Source organism: Nymphaea colorata, chromosome 4 (assembly GCF_008831285.2).
Source record: "Nymphaea colorata isolate Beijing-Zhang1983 chromosome 4, ASM883128v2, whole genome shotgun sequence".
NCBI lineage: Eukaryota > Viridiplantae > Streptophyta > Magnoliopsida > Nymphaeales > Nymphaeaceae > Nymphaea > Nymphaea colorata.
In genome coordinates, this window is record NC_045141.1 from 6,265,134 (window position 1) to 6,282,180 (window position 17,047).

A 17,047-nucleotide genomic window follows, 5' to 3' on the forward strand; every position below is an offset into this window, starting at 1 on the left:
CACAAAAAAAGTGCGACTCAAAGCGTTTTTTAGAAAAAAAACGCTTTGAGACAGAGGTGTGAGGAGCACATGTCCCTGAAGCGTACGCCTCTACTAAATGAGGCGTACGCCTCCATCAATGGTGCACTCCCTGTTTGAGGCGTGCGCCTCAAGTCTGTTTAGTTTTTTTATTTAAAAAAGTAACAATTAACTAAAATTAGTAAAGCCAAATCAAAGACCAGACATTAGCTTTGCTGTTGCTACTGTAAGGTCTCTCATTGGCAAATTTCTTTACGTTACTGTAACAAGACCAGACATTAGCTTTGCTGTTGGGGAATTAAGTCAGTTTATGGAAGAACCAAGAAGAGTCCAATGGGATGATGCATTGATGGTGTTGAAATACCTAAAGTCATCCCCGGGTAGAGGCCTCTTCTTTAAGAAAGGTGAATCTCTAGAAGTTGTAACTTACAGTGATGCTGATTATGCAGGGTAAAATCCACCACTGGCTTCTGTATCTTTGTTGGGGGCAATCTCATATCATGGAGAAGTAAGAAACAAAATGTAGTTTTTAAATCCAGTGCGGAATCTGAATATAGAGCAATGGCTCAAACAGCTACGGAGATGCCGTGGGTTAAATCTATGCTAACAAATATGAATAGTCATGTTCCTCTTCCTATGAAAATGTACTGCGATAACAAGGCTGCTACTTATATTGCAAACAACCCAGTATTTCATGAAAGAACTAAGCACATAAAAGTGGATTGTCATTATGTTCCGGGTCTTATCCAAGAAGGTGTGGTGGTGTCTACGATTCATGTAGCTTCTGAAGATCAGGCAGCAGATATGTTTACGAAGGCTCTTCCAATTAGTGATTTCTCTACATGTTGTGACAAGCCGAGCAAGGTTGATATCTATGCTCCAGCTTGAGGGGGAGTGTGGAAATCAAAAAGTTTATTTTAAGTGTAGTAGTTTTTTTATTATTTAAAAGTTGGAGTCTTCTTTTGTCTTTTTACAACTTTATAAGTCTCCCTTATGTAATAGCTCTAGACGTGCCCTAATCTCTTTTTAAGAAGAGACTAGGTCACGATAATAGAATGAAGCCTTTTACAACATTGGACCTAACTAGTGACCCGACCCGTGAACTCCCTGTGAGTGTTGAAGCGGAAACAAAACTAAAAATGCAAAGACATGAGCAAGGCATGTTAGGCCTACGCCTAACATGTACCGCAACACGGGTACATGTACCTTACTGAAGTAGCCATGTGACTTAGGTTCAAATTTCAAGAAGCAAGTTGCACACGCAAAAGCTTATTTATGTAATGCCAATTTAAGTGTTCAGAGTAATTTAACTATTTAAGTTGATTTTATTTATGCTAGTAGTATGTATTTTTATTCTTGCACATTCAATGTTTGATGTAACTCATCTTCTAATTAACATAATTTTGCAATATACCCTTTTCAGAGTTTTTCTGAAATTTTCTGGTTTTTGTGTTTAAACATGCTTTTGTAAAAAAAAAAATGTCATTTTTACGATCTGTATCTTATTTTGGATCCAACCAGTATCGTTATAATAGGATATATAAAATTTTAGAATAAAAAAGCTTTGATACTTTGCTTCTCTTGAAAATGAAACATAAGATGATGCACCCTACATTGTACTATAATGACAGTCAGACCAGTGTATCTTATTTACACTCAGCTTTCCTCATCATCACAGTATGTATTATGATGTACAATGTATTGCATGCTGGAAAATGATAAGCACAATGCTGTATTTACCATATGCATGAGTCTCCGCATTATTTTTTTCTTGCTATGGATGAGCCAAGAGATGCCTAGCCAAAGTAAAGACTTGCACTTGACTTTACTATGCATCTCCATGTTGTTTAGTGTCAAATACCTGCTTCCACTGGCTAATGAGTTGACTAACCCTAAAATCAAAAGAAAGACATAGCAGACGAAGAGCCTCTTCACATAATCATTCATGAAGTGGCTTCATGGGTGGACTTACAGGTTCCTTGCGGGAGTATACAGATGGTGTCACACCACCATCTTCTGTTGTAGGCTTTTCCAGCTGAATAAGAAGGCAAATAGATGCTGATGGAGAATCCAAGGAAAAAATGCCACGTTGCTCTGATTGCATCGCTCCCTGGATATCAGCAAAGCAGCAATATGGTGATAATGTATTGTGTAGGGAAATAATGTTCTAAAAGGAATAAATCAGATAGATGGAGAATGAACATTTAATATCCTATATAAATTTCATGCAATCCATACATCCTGTATTTCTGTTGGCAGCATCCTAAAATAGAAATCCTCTGAGAGCTTCTCTCTCCGTTCTCTATTGTACAAGCAAATCGTGCCATAGAAAGGCTCTGCAAGATTCAGAAAGATTTTGAAGAATTGAGTAAGAAAACATGAAACGCCTGAACATACATTTGTCAAGTCAACATGCAACAGTCCATGCAAGTGTTATTTGCTACCATACCGTACAAGCCTTCAAGTTTTTCCTTCCAAGAAACTCAAAAAAAATGGTTGAAACTGGTATAACACAGACCAAGAATAACAACCTAAGCACTACATAATAAGCATTTCAAAGCCTTCTATTTTTCCTATTTGTTAAATAACTAATAAGCATTTTAAGCATTCAAATGAAACAAGACAAACAAAAAATGTTTTCTAACTTACATATTTCCCAGCATTATTTCCACAATGAACCAATGGTCTGACACAATGTGCAGAATAAAACATGGCTGATATGCAGGCAATACGACAAGAATGATTCTAAAACTCCACCATGCGGAATGTACACACAACAACACTTGGACTAGTTTATTCACTAAAATTTGCTATGTTTAGAACAGACAGAAAAAAGAAAACATGACTTCCTAATCATGCTTTCTGTATGTTATGATCTGCTCATTTTAACACTAAACAAAATCACATAAAATATACCTAACATAGTACACCTTTCAATGAGAAAAAGTTATGTGACAATACTATTGATAGGTCACTCAGGTCTGGAATGTGCATAGGTACCCAAAAGTGCCCTCACAAGTAACCACGTACAATGCTGACATGGATACAACTGCTGGATAGAAGCATACAATAAAGAAATGACTTGATTGTGCATGCCTTTTTCACATAAGATTGTCTCTCAGAAAATGACAAGAAAATGAAGAAACAAGACCAGGATGGCACTCACCAACAAACCCAGCCTGAAAGGACAACGACAGAACCTTCACAGAGATCTTCAATCCACTGGAAGCCATTAGATAAATTCAGAAACAGCAAAAAGTCAACTAACTGCTTCTTAGGATGTGACATAAAAAACATCTCATAAAATTGTGTTAAAATCTAGTTGCCAAACCTGCTACATGAGGATGGAAGGGGCTCTGGATTTCGCTGCCCAAAGATAACCAATCTCTCACTCTCCCAGTCAAAAACCGGCTCATAAGCAGGTAAAGGTGACGCACCAAAATGCAGCTGAAGCAATTTGTTTGGGGAAAAAAACCCATGTCATAAAAGTACAAAGGAGTCAAAGTGCTACTGTAAACTTTCCTGCTGAACCTCCTCATAAAGGAAATCATATTTTACAGGGTTCTAAATTAGTATAAACTAAAGTGCCATGGAGTACGTTCAATACTAAGCACTGAAAATATAAAATATAAATAATAGCAGCAGTAAAAGAAAATTAGCCCTGCTCAAGTTCACCCACAAGAAACTTCACACATATGCATGTCTAAGATGTACAGTATACAGACCAACATGCATATAGACACACCATGGGCATGTAAAAGATCAGCCAAGATTCACTTCTACAAGCCACAAAAATGAATTGTTCACAAAGATAAGTACTCAAGGCGCAAAAGACCTTCTCACACATGTACAAAGGCACAATAATATATAAAATATACAATTTTGTTGATTAAAATGCTTAGCAAAAACATTAAGGAGAAAAAGGGAATTATCCTACTTTATAAGCCATAGAGACTAGCTGAGCTAACAGTTTGTGCTGTGCCACCTCCAGAAGCTCAGATCGCAGCAGCAACCGGTGTTGGATGCATCAACAGGAGTGCAACCCTATAGGAGACTGAGCACCCACAAGAATAAGCTTGGGAATCAAGTAATAACAGAATGGCTCATAGAATGGAGTAGCATGATGATCTACCAGCAACTTGGGTGCCAGCTACAGAAATTAAGAATAGGTTCCCTGAGTTCTCACCTTGAGGACAAGGTGAAATTTGAAGGGGGAAGAAGTTGTTAGAGACGGACCCAAGGCCAGGGTCCAGGGACCATAGTCATTAAGGAACGATAGGTTATACCATCTAGTGAGATGAGTCGGGTTGGGTGGAGAACCTAAATGTAATAAACCCTGCCCCAAATTACCACAGAATGCTGTATTTAAGCTTAACAGGTCTACCCTAATCGCAGAGAGATTTTTCATCTGAGTGGAAAGGCTGGGCTTTCTAGTGTGTGCGTAAGTTTTTAAGGGGTATTGTTAGCAGAGCTAACAAAAACACATGATATATCAGCATTTGACATGAAAGCTCTGTAGTATACTTTACACAACATACAAAATTTACCGATAACCAAACCATATTTCTCAAAACCAAAAATCCTATTCCCAGGAATTGAGGCTTACAGTAGAACCAAATTTTGTATTGAGATAAAAATAAATATGAACTTCAAAGATGAGAGGGATTCTGCCAAATAATACCTGCTGGAGATTCCTTGTATGTGCTGCATCAGAAGAACTGGTTTCTGACAACTGCCACCCTGAAGTGCTAGGAATATCATCATCAGTTGCATCATCATTCCTGAAATGTCTTGCATTAGCCAAACGCATTTCTGCAATGACGTTGATGTAGATTAGATGACTAGAACAGTAGTTATCTTTTAAAATCAAACCATCAAAACCAAAGGCCATTTGGTACTGATTATGATAGAAGTCATCACCCGTTTCAATATCAGTGTCAGGACCTTCAAAAACCTGATTCTGGAAGGAAGTATTCCCAACAGTCTCATAATGCCCATACTTGCTGTTATCTTTGACCCAGTCAGCCTTGTAGCAATGAGTCAATTCATTGAGATGAGGCCACTGCTCCAAGTTTTCATTAAGCTGACAACAGAGAACAAGTCAAACATCAACACTAAAAAGCCAAATCAAAGTTCACATTGTCTAGCAATTATGACCACATCCATGATTAAGGGGGCACTGAAATTAGGATTATTTTTGAATTTGATAAAAACCAAAAAGAGAAAAATAAAAACATGACAAGGATTTGGTGCATTCAAGGCCTTAAAGTAGTTCTATATTCACCAAAACACTTTAATACAAGCCACCCATTAATTGTTATCCACAGGCATCAAGGTACCTCACCCAGTCTCGAGGAATTGTCATTAGGTTCAGGTTACCACTATTTATTAGGATAAAAAGAACACCAACAAAAAGGTAGCGCTAATATTGTAAAAAATATAAATCAGAACCTGGATGCCTTGAAAATGGCAAGGGAATAATGGTAAGCCCCGAGTAAATGCAGAATGCACAGAATGTTGAGATAGCAGCTATATTGAAAAAAAAGGATTGGATGCACAAAAAGTTACATGTTGGATTTTCTTTTGATGGACCAAAAAGTAACAGTATATGTATCACTGACAAAACAAAAATCCAAAAAATGGACAGACCGAAGGATCCAGCTCGAGATTTGCAGTAAGGGGTTGACGTGGAAGTCTTCTGAAACGTTGTGCCAGTTCTTCCATCCCTAATACACATGATAAAGAGAAGCTGCTTCAGATACATCTAATGAAAACAATGTAACAAACAATAAAAGACACATGCTACATGTTGTATATATACAAAGGCAGGAATAAAAAGCACTTCAAAAGGGGAAGCAAGATACAGTATGCAAGTCAACATGATGGTCTACAGAAACTATGGTCAGAAACCAGCAAAATATGACTTAAGCTGGTTCCTAGAACAACTCTATAACACAGACCCCGCCCTATTTACCATCCTGATCTACTAGTATGATTGCACGTAAATAAGAACAAGATCAAATATAAGAAGTGCCACATCAACAAGGAAAAGTCATAGCAATGTTAATTATGCCAAGTCACAAGAACATGCACAGTCAGACATTGAAATTCATAGCAAGCAACAATAAAATAAGAAAATTTGAGCCGTCAGAAGTTCGGCATTCCATTTCCAAGAGCTTCGACTTAGTTTTAAAGTTGCACTTAGATTAACAGTACCATTTAGCAAGCTACCCATCCATTCCAGTTTATTCATTTTCTAAACCATGCGGCATATTGCATCTGAGATCATCTTGCGAGAAGCCTAAAATGGATTTGAGAGATAGCATCTGAAGCATTTAGAGGAACCGTTTTGATTAATTATTTTGAACAGGAACCAACCACCTCTTGAATAATCATTTGGTGATTTGTTGGATCGATTGCATATTTTTTTACTAAGATGGTTGTTAACAAATAACAAGTCCTTGAAACAGTTCCTGAACCATTTCATAACTCCTGACACCCTCAATACTCAGCTCTAATTCCAGGCCCTGAACCTCGAACCCTGATCTGAGGACCCCAAACCTCAAGTACCAACCCTGCACCCCAAACATCACATCCTAAACTTCAAATGCCTGAGATCTAAACTGTAAACCATAGAAAGACAAAACTCCAAACCCAAGCCTTAAACCCTAAATTTTAGACCCCAAACCTTGAAGACTAAATGCTAAAACTCTAAGAATCTAAATCATAGACACCAAAGCTTACACTCTCTAACAGGACTTCACCCGGCTGCTGCTTTCAGTGTTTTTCAGTTTCAAACCATTTCTCATGCCGAAATGTAGTCTTATCCAACCAAAATTGAAGGAAAACCTGACTTAAATCGAGATTTTGACCAGATTTCATAATGGAAACTAGTTTTTGCCAAATTCATTTATAAAAAAATAAAATTACTCATGAGGAACCTAAAATGAAGTTGTACATGATAATGGCTGTCTTTTCCTTTTCCATGATTTTCATCACCCTTCCAGTGAGATTTTCAGGCATCCAGTGGCTTAATGTACGGCTGTGTCATGGTACCCAAATTTGTTAAAAGTCCTCCACACCCGTACTCATACCTATGTGACATAGCGTTTGGCTATATAACAAGTAAGATAATAGGTACCTTTGCATTGAACCACTAGTTGTTAAGAAATTGTTCACAGAAAAGGCATCTTCTAGTCAAATTTTATGGATCCTTGAATATTTGAAACTTGAACTTCACAAGAGGCTAATATGTAGTTAAAATTTAAAAGTGTAGTCACAAATATGGGTGGTATTCTCATTATATCATAACAATATTATAAAACAAGAAAAAATAAATTTATAGTGAATTTTGCACCAATTTCAATTTCTCAAAATAAAAACAAATATTTTTTCATTATTTTATACATGTATATATACATACATACACATATCTACGCATACATCCATACATACATACATCCGTATAAACTTTCTATTTTTTTATTTTCATTTTTTTTGTCATATCCAGAATTTTTGAAGTAATTCGGACAGATAATGGCCAGGATCTGATCGATTGACCCCTCTGCACAACTCCACAAATATAGTTCAGATGTGTCTTAATAACAACAGAAACAAAAATGTAGTGTATCTTTTATTATCACTAAATCCTCAAGCGCTTTTTTTCAAATTCCCTAATTTATTTTATTCTATTCTCCATTTGATCTTGATGAATCCTCTTTCGCAAAGGTACAAAGGGGCAAAAGAGAGAGAAAGAGAGAAGGAGAGAGAGAGAGGAGAGTTCTATACCTTCTTTCTCTGAAAGAGGGGCAGCAGACCAATCTCATGTGCAGCTTCTCTGTCTAGGTTGCACGAGGCAAGCCATCTCTTCCCAGGTAATTCCTTTCTTCGCTTCCTCTCTTCTTTTCTCCTTTTCCTATCTTTAGAGATCTACTGTTTAGGTTTAGCGTTATAGTATTCACAATGCCTTCTATTTGGCTGGGCTTCTATCATTTTCAGTTTCAAATGATTAAGAACGAATCTCAGTCTTGACTCCCATTATTACGCGCATTATGGTGGTGATGTGCTAGAAGAGAATAAGCCAGGTGCATTCATGGGGCTGCTAACGATTTGCATAAGGTTAAAATCATTGAGCATATATTTTTTGTTAATTTCTCCTGGGGTGGAATTTGTGGATTCCCATAACATGATTTTCGGTGATGCAGGATGGTGAATAATATTTCATATTCAGTTGGCCTTTCATGTATGTTCGTATTTGTGGTTTGAAAACTTGGCTCTTCGCCCCTAGAAATGGACCCTCCACTTGAGGGTTTCCATTTAAGGACTAGTTTATAGTATGGTCAGCCATATATCTTGGCCTTTTTTAAGTTATTTTAGCACTATCCTCTGCGACTTACAATGGTAAGGGCACTATCTTCATAAAATTTCTATCTAACTAAATAAATGGAACAAGATATGAGATCGCCATAGGCACATAAAACCATAGTCTTCTTGAAGTTGAATCTTTTTAGCAGGAGAAAGTGAACTTGCTCAGGTTTTACCTCGACCTAATTTAGTATCGCTAATAAACTTGCTCATGTTTTTCCACAAAGATTGCTCATGTTTTTCCACAAAGATAGGCAAAAAATTTTCCTCTAAAAAGAGGGCAGAACTTTTTCCGATACAACTTCTGCTAATCTGACCGTAGTGAATTATTAGGTGTTCATTCTTAAGCAATTGGATGGAGATTGGAGACTCTATGGCACCTCAAAGGGCATAAAATTGATTAATTTTCACACTTCATAGAAGCCACGATATAAATGTATCATGTTTTATGAGGTTAGCATGCATCAGTCTTCTGCTGAAGTGTTTTGCTCCCTTCTTCCTATTCCAGGCTCGCAATTAATTGGAATAGGAATTGGAGACCATTTTTTGGATGCTATGTAGCAACTAGATCTCCCAACATTAGGTTGAAGGAATCCACATTTCAACACTGATGAACCCTTTGTTTTCTATGGTACACCTATTGAGAGGAATTATACAACATTGCACAAATATTGTCCATGAAATGAAGAGCATGTGTGGAAAAGGTTTCCTAGTTTATCATAACGTAAAATCATGTTTTGGCTCAACTTTGTGTGCTCCATGTTCGCTCAATGGACTGGAAAAACAAATTATGGTAAGGAGACGCTTCACGAAAAGTATGGCAGCAGAATGCCGCTACTCAATAACTAGCGTATCTTCGTTTTTCTTTTTATTTAGGTCTTTTCGGTTTGGGACGGTGCTGAATTAGGGGGAAATAACTGGGATTGAATGAGGGCTTCAAAAGATGGCGATGAGAATGGCTGGAAGAAAGGGTTTGGGTTGCGGCTGCTGTCGGTGAGACACGTCGATAGAGTATCAAAACGTAGAAAGAGCGAGAGAAAGAGAGAGTAACCTCAGAGATGCGCGGGGCGTTCAAGCGGTGAGAGATGCGGGTGGCCTCTGGGACTTTCGGGCTGCAGGTGGCCCGCAATGAGAAAACGAGAGAACGCGAGATCGAGGGTGAGAGTCAGCGACAAGAACTAGAGAAACAATAGATGAAGATTGGGAGAGTCGGCAAAAGGAAACAGAGAAATGAGAAAGGGAGATTTCACCTGTCACAACGCTGCGGGAGGCCGTCGGCGGTCCAGGTGGCCAGCGGATGTTGAGCACAGAAAGAGGGCGATGAAAGGCGACACAGGACAGAGGGACAGAGGCGAGAGAGCGTGAAAGGCGATGAACTGAACGGAGTGGTGAGAAAACGGGACGCCCATACGGGCAGCTTATTTTCTGTCACGAACAAAAGTTGGGCATTTTTTGTGTCGACGAGACGAGGCGGGTATAAATTCCGTTCTCCCATAGTCCCAAGGGCCAAAATGCCTGAAATTAAAGTGGGCCAAAATGCCTGAAATTAAAGTGGGCCAAATGCAGATATCTCTTCGTTCCTATGCAGAAATAATTTGTAATTAAAAAAAAAAGCGACAATTTTGAGCTTTTAAGTTGTGTTTGTTTGACTGTGAATCAGCTTGTTTGTTTCATCGTGATCAGCTTGTTTGTTTCATCGTGGATCTGATCTGCAAATATACTAGATGTCCATGAATTTAAGGTCAGATTGGAGACCCCTCCCACAATCGGACCTTAAATTCATGGTTTTGATCTGATCTGCAAATATACTAGATGTCCATGAATTTAAGGTCAGATTGGAGACCCCTCCCACAATCGGACCTTAAATTCATGGTTTTTAACATGGGGCATGGATTTACCCAACACTCACTTTTTAATGTAGTTTCGGATTTAAGATCCGGAACTATCAGTTTATAGTTTTGTATTCATAGTCTAGTTTTGCAAGTAGTTAGAATTTAAGGTTTGCGAATTCAAGATTTAGGGCTTAAAAGCTTTCTAAATGCATCCAAGGTTTTGAAAAGTTTGGCTTTTAGGGCATTTGTTAGCTTCATATCGTAATTGCATGATTGGATTTCATGTGTGATCCATAGAGCTTAAAACTTGTCCTTATGAGATCCGACCAAATATTAGCAATTCTAACCGCCTTGCAAAATTTTTAGATTTAAGATATGATTGGGGGCTTTTCTTTCTCTTACTTGGGTGAGATATATACTCTCTCTCTCTCTCTTTCTCTCTCTAATACCGTGTGGAAGATTTTTTCCTTTGCCATAAAGGATTTCATATGATAGGGACGTAGTCAAAAAAATATATGCAATAGTCAAGCCTTTTGTTTTGTCCATGTGATTTATGTGATTTAATGTTTTCATGTCCAATTCTTCTTGTTATGCATGTGCAAACAACTTTAGTTAATGAAGCAAAGTTTCAATCTTCATAACCGGTGTCATATTTTTCTTCATAACCCATTCATAAATCGGGTGATTAACTTTTGTTCGTAGTTGTTCTTGAAACGAGCAAGAGTGATGTTTAGATGGTAATGAAACTTAAAACTTACAAAATCTAGTTCGCCTAAGATTATATTGTAACTGCAAACCAGGATCCATGATGGGTTTGTGCAGTTTTGTCCTTTTCGGGAAGATTATGTGTGGTAAGATTTGCGCTGCAACAGCTTGCTGGGACTGGTGGAGAGCTTTCAGGTTGCCGAAGCTGTTGTTAAATTAATTGAAGAGAATATTCGTGAATTCTTATGGGGGTGGTTCTGAAGGTCTGCGAAGTTTTCACCTCTTGGAATGGGAACTTGCGTATACATCTATAACTGAAGGGGGTCTTGGATTTTGGGCCATTTGGTATTTATAATAGAGCTCTGAAGTTGCAATTCAGTTCATGATTTCCCATTCTGGATAGGCTTTGTTTGTGATATTCAAGTACATAAATACAAATAGCTTCTGGACCCTTAGACAGAAAGCACATTACTCGTGGGTGCGAAAGAGGTGCTTACAGGGGTGGGGTGACATTAGTCACCTTATTGTTTGGCTAGTTGGTAATGGTTTAGCTATAAGGATGCGGACTCAAATTTTGAGTTGGGCTATTCTTTACCACTTGCTTAACTCTGAGGATCTTATGAAAATGCATGGTAAACTCCACTACTCGGTAAGCCAAGTCCTTAACTATAGGCCGTTTTTTCTTGATCTCAAACTATCATCCTCAGTTTGTCTTCAGTGTTATCTTCTTCCACTCTTTGTGGCACATAAGATGTTCTTTGTTGGGAAGAGCACAAGGTGCACTTGCTTAATACTATATGGATTTATAATGAGATCAGGGGTAAAAGTCCCCGGGAGCCGCATTTTAACAAAATCTAACAGAAGGATTGCATAACAAGGGCCAGTTGATGTCTCTTCCTAATACTGAGGGGAAGGTTACTGACCCAGGTCAGAAATAGAATCCAAAGGTTTGGAATTTCTTTTTCAAATGGTTGTTACTTATGTAGGTGCGATGGGGAGACAATCTCTCATCCTTTTTGTTGGGTGTAAAGTTGTTAAAAATATGAGGCAGTTTTTGGCAGGAAGTTCTCAATCAAATTTAATGGACTGAAATTCCGTTAACGATACTAGAAATTGGAGGTGAAGGCATAAGTTTAAGGCCAAATGGGTCACTAAATGTTGGAGACTTTGTTTCCCTTTAGTTTGTCTTAAATTTGGAATGTAAGCCAGTTTCCTTTCCTCTAGGTTGCAACAAACAGTGGATTTGTCATGATCTATCGTGCTTCCAATCAAGAACTTCGACTCTATGTTAAGAATTCGCATCTGAAATTCTATGAATTAGACCCAAGACCTCAAAGTCAAGGACTTAGGGTTTATAGGGAAAGATTGAGAGAAAAGAAGGAAAAGCTATTCTCAGCAAATCCTTGAGACCGAAAATGAAATTGATCAACCAAAGACGATTGAGGACTCTAGGGTTGTAAGTTTTAGGGACCAAAGATTTAGTGTAACCCCTTCTGCTTTTATGCTTTTTAAATAAAAACATAAAAAAAGAAATTTGATATATCAATTTTAATAACAAATGAAATTTATTTCTCCAAAAATGTTTCTCCAAAGGTTGCAACCGTTCCTCTAAACCTTGCAACAATTCCTCAAATTACCCACATTTATAAAAAATCATAAAGGTCTTTCTCTAATTGTTCATTCTTCTTTTTTCTTGTTCTCCTTCATTCTTGTTGTGTTGCATGCATCCAGGGCCACCTTAAGTTAGAAGGTACCACTGTCTCCTTGTTAATTCCAGTGTTAATGGTTGCAACTCCACATGATATACCTCTGTGCATGCTCATGGCAGCACATCTAGTTTGCATGTTTGGTTTCATGGATGGTTAAACCTTTTGATGGCTACATCTACCTTCCGCATGACGGCATCACATGAGATGTACGTGTTCCATATGCTAATACCAGAAATATGATCATTACTTTTTTTTTTTTCCTCCTTTTCCATGTGATCTGACATGATAATTGCTGTCCATAAACAAGATGTTGGCACAAAGTTTCAGCTACGATGTACATTGTGCATCTATGACATACATACTTGACTTTCCATAGGATGTTTGTTATACGCGCATTTGCTTTCAATTTGATAACTCGTGTATAAGTGATCATTGTTTAGAACTACACATGAGAGAACATTATCCTTGTATCCACAACAATGAAAAAGAGGGGCACGAAGAACCAAGGTCTCTAGGCTTTTGTTGCTTCGTTGCTGTTGAGTCGGCAGGGGATGGAGGCATCAAACCTCTTCGTTTCTGTGCTGCAAGATGAAATAATAGAACTTCCTGCACAGTTAGAGGAGGAAAATTAGAGAAGAAAAAGAAAAAGGGGAAAACAAGCATAAAAGAATAAACAAATAGTGATATAATAATAGCAATTATAATGCACATCTGTAAATCGAGGTTGGGTTGCTGCCGGCCCACCGCTATAGTTCGCCAGTAGCTGGAGAGGGCTGCTAAACTTCCGGCAAGACCCAAACCCTTAAAAATCAAGGAAACGAAAGTAAAAGTTTCAAGTAAACATGTGAGGGGGCGACCCTATGTCATTGCAGTGACTTCGCGCGATCCAAGTCGTCGGAGGTCTCGTCGGTGGCCGGCGATGACTAGATTTGGCCATGGATCTCTCTGTGGAAGAAGGGAACTGGAGAGGGAGGGTGAAGAGAGAGAACTCGAGAGGAGGAAGCGGCGGAACAGGCATAACCCGAGTCCTGTACTCTTTAATGGAAATTTCAAATCCGATCCATGGTTTTACATTTAATTTCAAAATGTTCATTCATAAACTTTAAACTTTAAATCCTGGCCCATCTTTGCAATATTTTATTTTCAAAACATGGTTTTCACTTTTCAGGACCTGGTTTTGCAATTCCGAGAAGTGTATATGTCCATTATTTTCTGGAAATAAGATTTCAAATATTTGCCCAAATTATATGCGCTCCATTCTTAGGTTTTCGAAATTGCTGGAAGTTTTTTTTATATTTTTTTTTTACTTAACAATAATGTATATATAAAATATACATAATATATAACACGTACATATAATAAAATATATAATATATTATATATATTATGTATTTATAAAATATACATAATATATAATATGTGCATATATACTATGTACATGTGTTATATATACATTGCATACAGATGGGGCTTAATCTCAAGTTCATTTTTGACCTCCAAAAAAAAATATAGTTCTATTTTCTTTATAACATGCTTGCACTATTATGTACATTTTTGTTCGGCTCATGAGGATAGGTCCAAATTATATGCATATCATAATATATTTTATATATTATGTGGCCAAATTATATGCACATATTATATAATATGTATATCTTATATATACATAATATATAAAATGTACATATTATATGATACATACATATATACTATATACATTGTTATATGTACATTATATGTATACATACACATATAAGGTACATTTATATAATGTGTATGTAGCTGTCACAAGCATTCAAGCAAACATGCATTTTCACTCTCTAAAAACAGTTTGCAATTGAAAAGTAAGTATATCTACTAATTAACAGCTAATTTTCATCTAAGACTATTTTTAACAAAAGGTAATTATTTTCCCTACTAAACTACACTATAAATTATAGAAAAATGAAGTAAAAACTAATGCATAAAACTAATTTTAAGAAAATAAAGAACCATCTATACTCTTAAACTAGCTATAACTGACAATTAAAAAATAATCTTTACTAAAAAAATTTGTTCAAACACAAAATCATATGTAATCTACTAAGCTACAATGGAAATTATAGTAAATATTGCCATATAAAAAACATAACATGCATAATCTATACCTAGAACACAAAAATGCAACAATGAGCAATTCAAGCACTAGAATTAAGTATAAATCAAAATTAAAGCCTTAATTTTATGTTAAAACTACATTAACCAAGTAGATAACTATCTAATAGATCAAACTACGAGAAAAATTATAGTAAAATGTAGGGAAAACAAAAGTAAAACACATATGCACTATATTTAGAACCAGAAAAAATAATAAACAATTAGTTTTTTACTTAAAAAATCCAAAGGGAAAGATAACCCTCTAAACTAGAAATCTACAGCAAGAGTTATAGTAAAACATACAAATTACCTAGTTAAGATGCACTCCAACTATGCTAAAACCTGAGAGAAAAAGTAAGAGCAGTCCACTATCTTAAACTAACTAAGACTAATGATCAAATCATACCATTCAAGATTTAAACTTGAACCTATAGTTAATCATGACTAGTGTTGTCTAACACTTTTGGGCAGTCTAGCAAATTGCAAGGACATGCTTTTACACCAACAACTACACTATTGTAAAGAGTCAAAAGCACTTTAAGTTGAAAATCCTCAACATTAGTAAAATCAATGCATACTCTATACTATTTCTGTAGAAATTTCGTTACAGCAATCAGTGACTCTAATGCAAAGTGAATGAAGATACCAGCTATATTCAAGTTAGCTAGTATGCAATCTAAAACTTATAATCGATCATAAAGATTTAGCAGACAACTAAAGCACCTAATCTTTGCTACAAGACCTAAAACATGTTATGCTACTAATTATAGGAAATTAAATGAAAACTAAAAGAGAATAGCTGATGGAAATTAACAAGACTAAAAGAAAATACATCCCTAATAGCTAAAAAAAATGCTTCCGACATGATTAATCCACTTATATACTTCATCAGTTCATCTATACTGTTCTAAGGCATACTAAATACATAATGTGCAGAAAACTAACAAGAAGGAACCTTAATCAGCTGGACATTAAGCCCAAAATAAACTGTTCTGAGTAATTCCCACCAGTTAACTCAAATTCTGCAATTTTCACACCATGTCCATTAAGGAATCGAAACAACCTACACACTTACTATGTAATCTGCATTAATAGACCCTAAAACTCCATAAATTAACACTGCAGATACACAACATTAAGCAAACATCAAGTGAACCTGAATGCCCCATCCGCAATCGGCTAATTTGTGGGCACCAGTGAGTCTCCCTAACTTGCCTCGTTCATGAGACAACCAGTCTTGCTACACTAAATGAAGAACTTAATGAAAACCAGCGATGCATGACTCTATTCGGCTATTCTAGCTGAAAATGTGAAGGAAAAGCAGTAGAATCTCATCATGCACCAATTGTTTATGCAACCTTAACTCGGACCAGCAGAAATGCACTTAAAAACACAAAACACAAGAAAAATCAGAATTCCTAGACTAAGTGGTGGGAAAAAAAAATGAAAACTAACTATTGTATGATATCCAATGATGAAAAACAAAAAAGAAAAGTATCTAAGATGGGAATAAGTCCTCTTGAATATTGGGTTTAGAAGCAGCTACTTACCTCAAGAATCTTCCATTGGGTGGCTTCCTCTCCTCCATCGAGCTTGGCTTCAAGGTCTTAGAGAAATTAGGAAGGGAAGAAATTCGGGTCACTATGCAAGGATGAGCTCCTTAATGGGGCGTCACCAAGAGGAGGGCCACTTCTCCATATCCTTTGAGCTTCATCAAGAGAACCAAGAGAGAGAGAGGGAGAGTTCCGCTACCCGACCCTCTCCTTTAAAAAAAAAAAAAAGGAGAGAGAGAGAGAGCCAAGTTCCAAATTTTATTACTTTTCAAAAACCCTCTCCATCATTCGGCTTTTAAAAACATGCAAATATTTTTGTTCTTTTCTAAATAAGTCATCGATTTCGTGCTAAAACTTAAATATGCTATGATAAACCACAAAGCCAAGCCACAACACTTGCAAGCTAATAATCAAGGACCTATGTTCAACTAAAAATAACGGTTTTCATGATAGAAAGAAACAATTTTACCCTCTCTACACAACACAAGCATGGGGATTTATGTACCAAATCACATCAAATTACATGAATATAATATTAAAAATGAATGCATTTCATGCATTATCATTTTAAACCCTATATGTTACAACATGGACCCCTAAAACCCTTAACTTTATGCCCTAAAAGTCTAGAAAGCCCTAAAACTCTAAACCGTAAACTTAACAACCCTAATTCGCCATTTTTTTTAATCCAAAATCATTTGAAATTAAAATCTTAGTGAGTGAGAATAAA

At 36.7% G+C, this 17,047-nt stretch overlaps 1 protein-coding gene and 1 long non-coding RNA gene across 6 annotated transcripts in view; both read right to left on the bottom strand.

The window, feature by feature from the left end:
• LOC116252636 (guanine nucleotide exchange factor SPIKE 1) overlaps window positions 1–9,840 on the bottom strand; it is a 96,592-nt gene extending 86,752 nt beyond the window's left edge. The window contains exons 1-10 of one of the 5 annotated variants that reach the window (XM_031627031.2): window positions 9,633–9,840; window positions 9,434–9,494; window positions 7,807–7,933; window positions 5,668–5,744; window positions 4,939–5,101; window positions 4,700–4,830; window positions 3,350–3,465; window positions 3,185–3,240; window positions 2,257–2,354; window positions 1,991–2,128 (exon numbers count right to left, since the gene is read on the bottom strand). In XM_031627031.2, coding sequence (XP_031482891.1) covers window positions 1,991–2,128; window positions 2,257–2,354; window positions 3,185–3,240; window positions 3,350–3,465; window positions 4,700–4,830; window positions 4,939–5,101; window positions 5,668–5,742 — 777 coding nt within the window. In that variant the 5' untranslated portion in view covers window positions 5,743–5,744; window positions 7,807–7,933; window positions 9,434–9,494; window positions 9,633–9,840. Of the gene's footprint in view, window positions 1–1,990; window positions 2,129–2,256; window positions 2,355–3,184; window positions 3,241–3,349; window positions 3,466–4,699; window positions 4,831–4,938; window positions 5,102–5,667; window positions 5,745–7,806; window positions 7,938–9,433; window positions 9,561–9,632 lie in introns of all 5 variants that reach the window. The other 4 variants (XM_031627029.2, XM_050077378.1, XM_031627028.2 and 1 more) reach the window with 4 other exon arrangements.
• A 3,098-nt stretch (window positions 9,841–12,938) lies between these two features.
• LOC126410031 (uncharacterized) lies at window positions 12,939–13,630 on the bottom strand. Its single transcript, XR_007573266.1, has 2 exons — window positions 13,486–13,630; window positions 12,939–13,234 (listed from the first exon to the last, which is right to left on the bottom strand). It is a non-coding gene; the product is annotated as an uncharacterized LOC126410031 (long non-coding RNA).
• Between the last annotated feature and the right edge of the window lie 3,417 nt (window positions 13,631–17,047).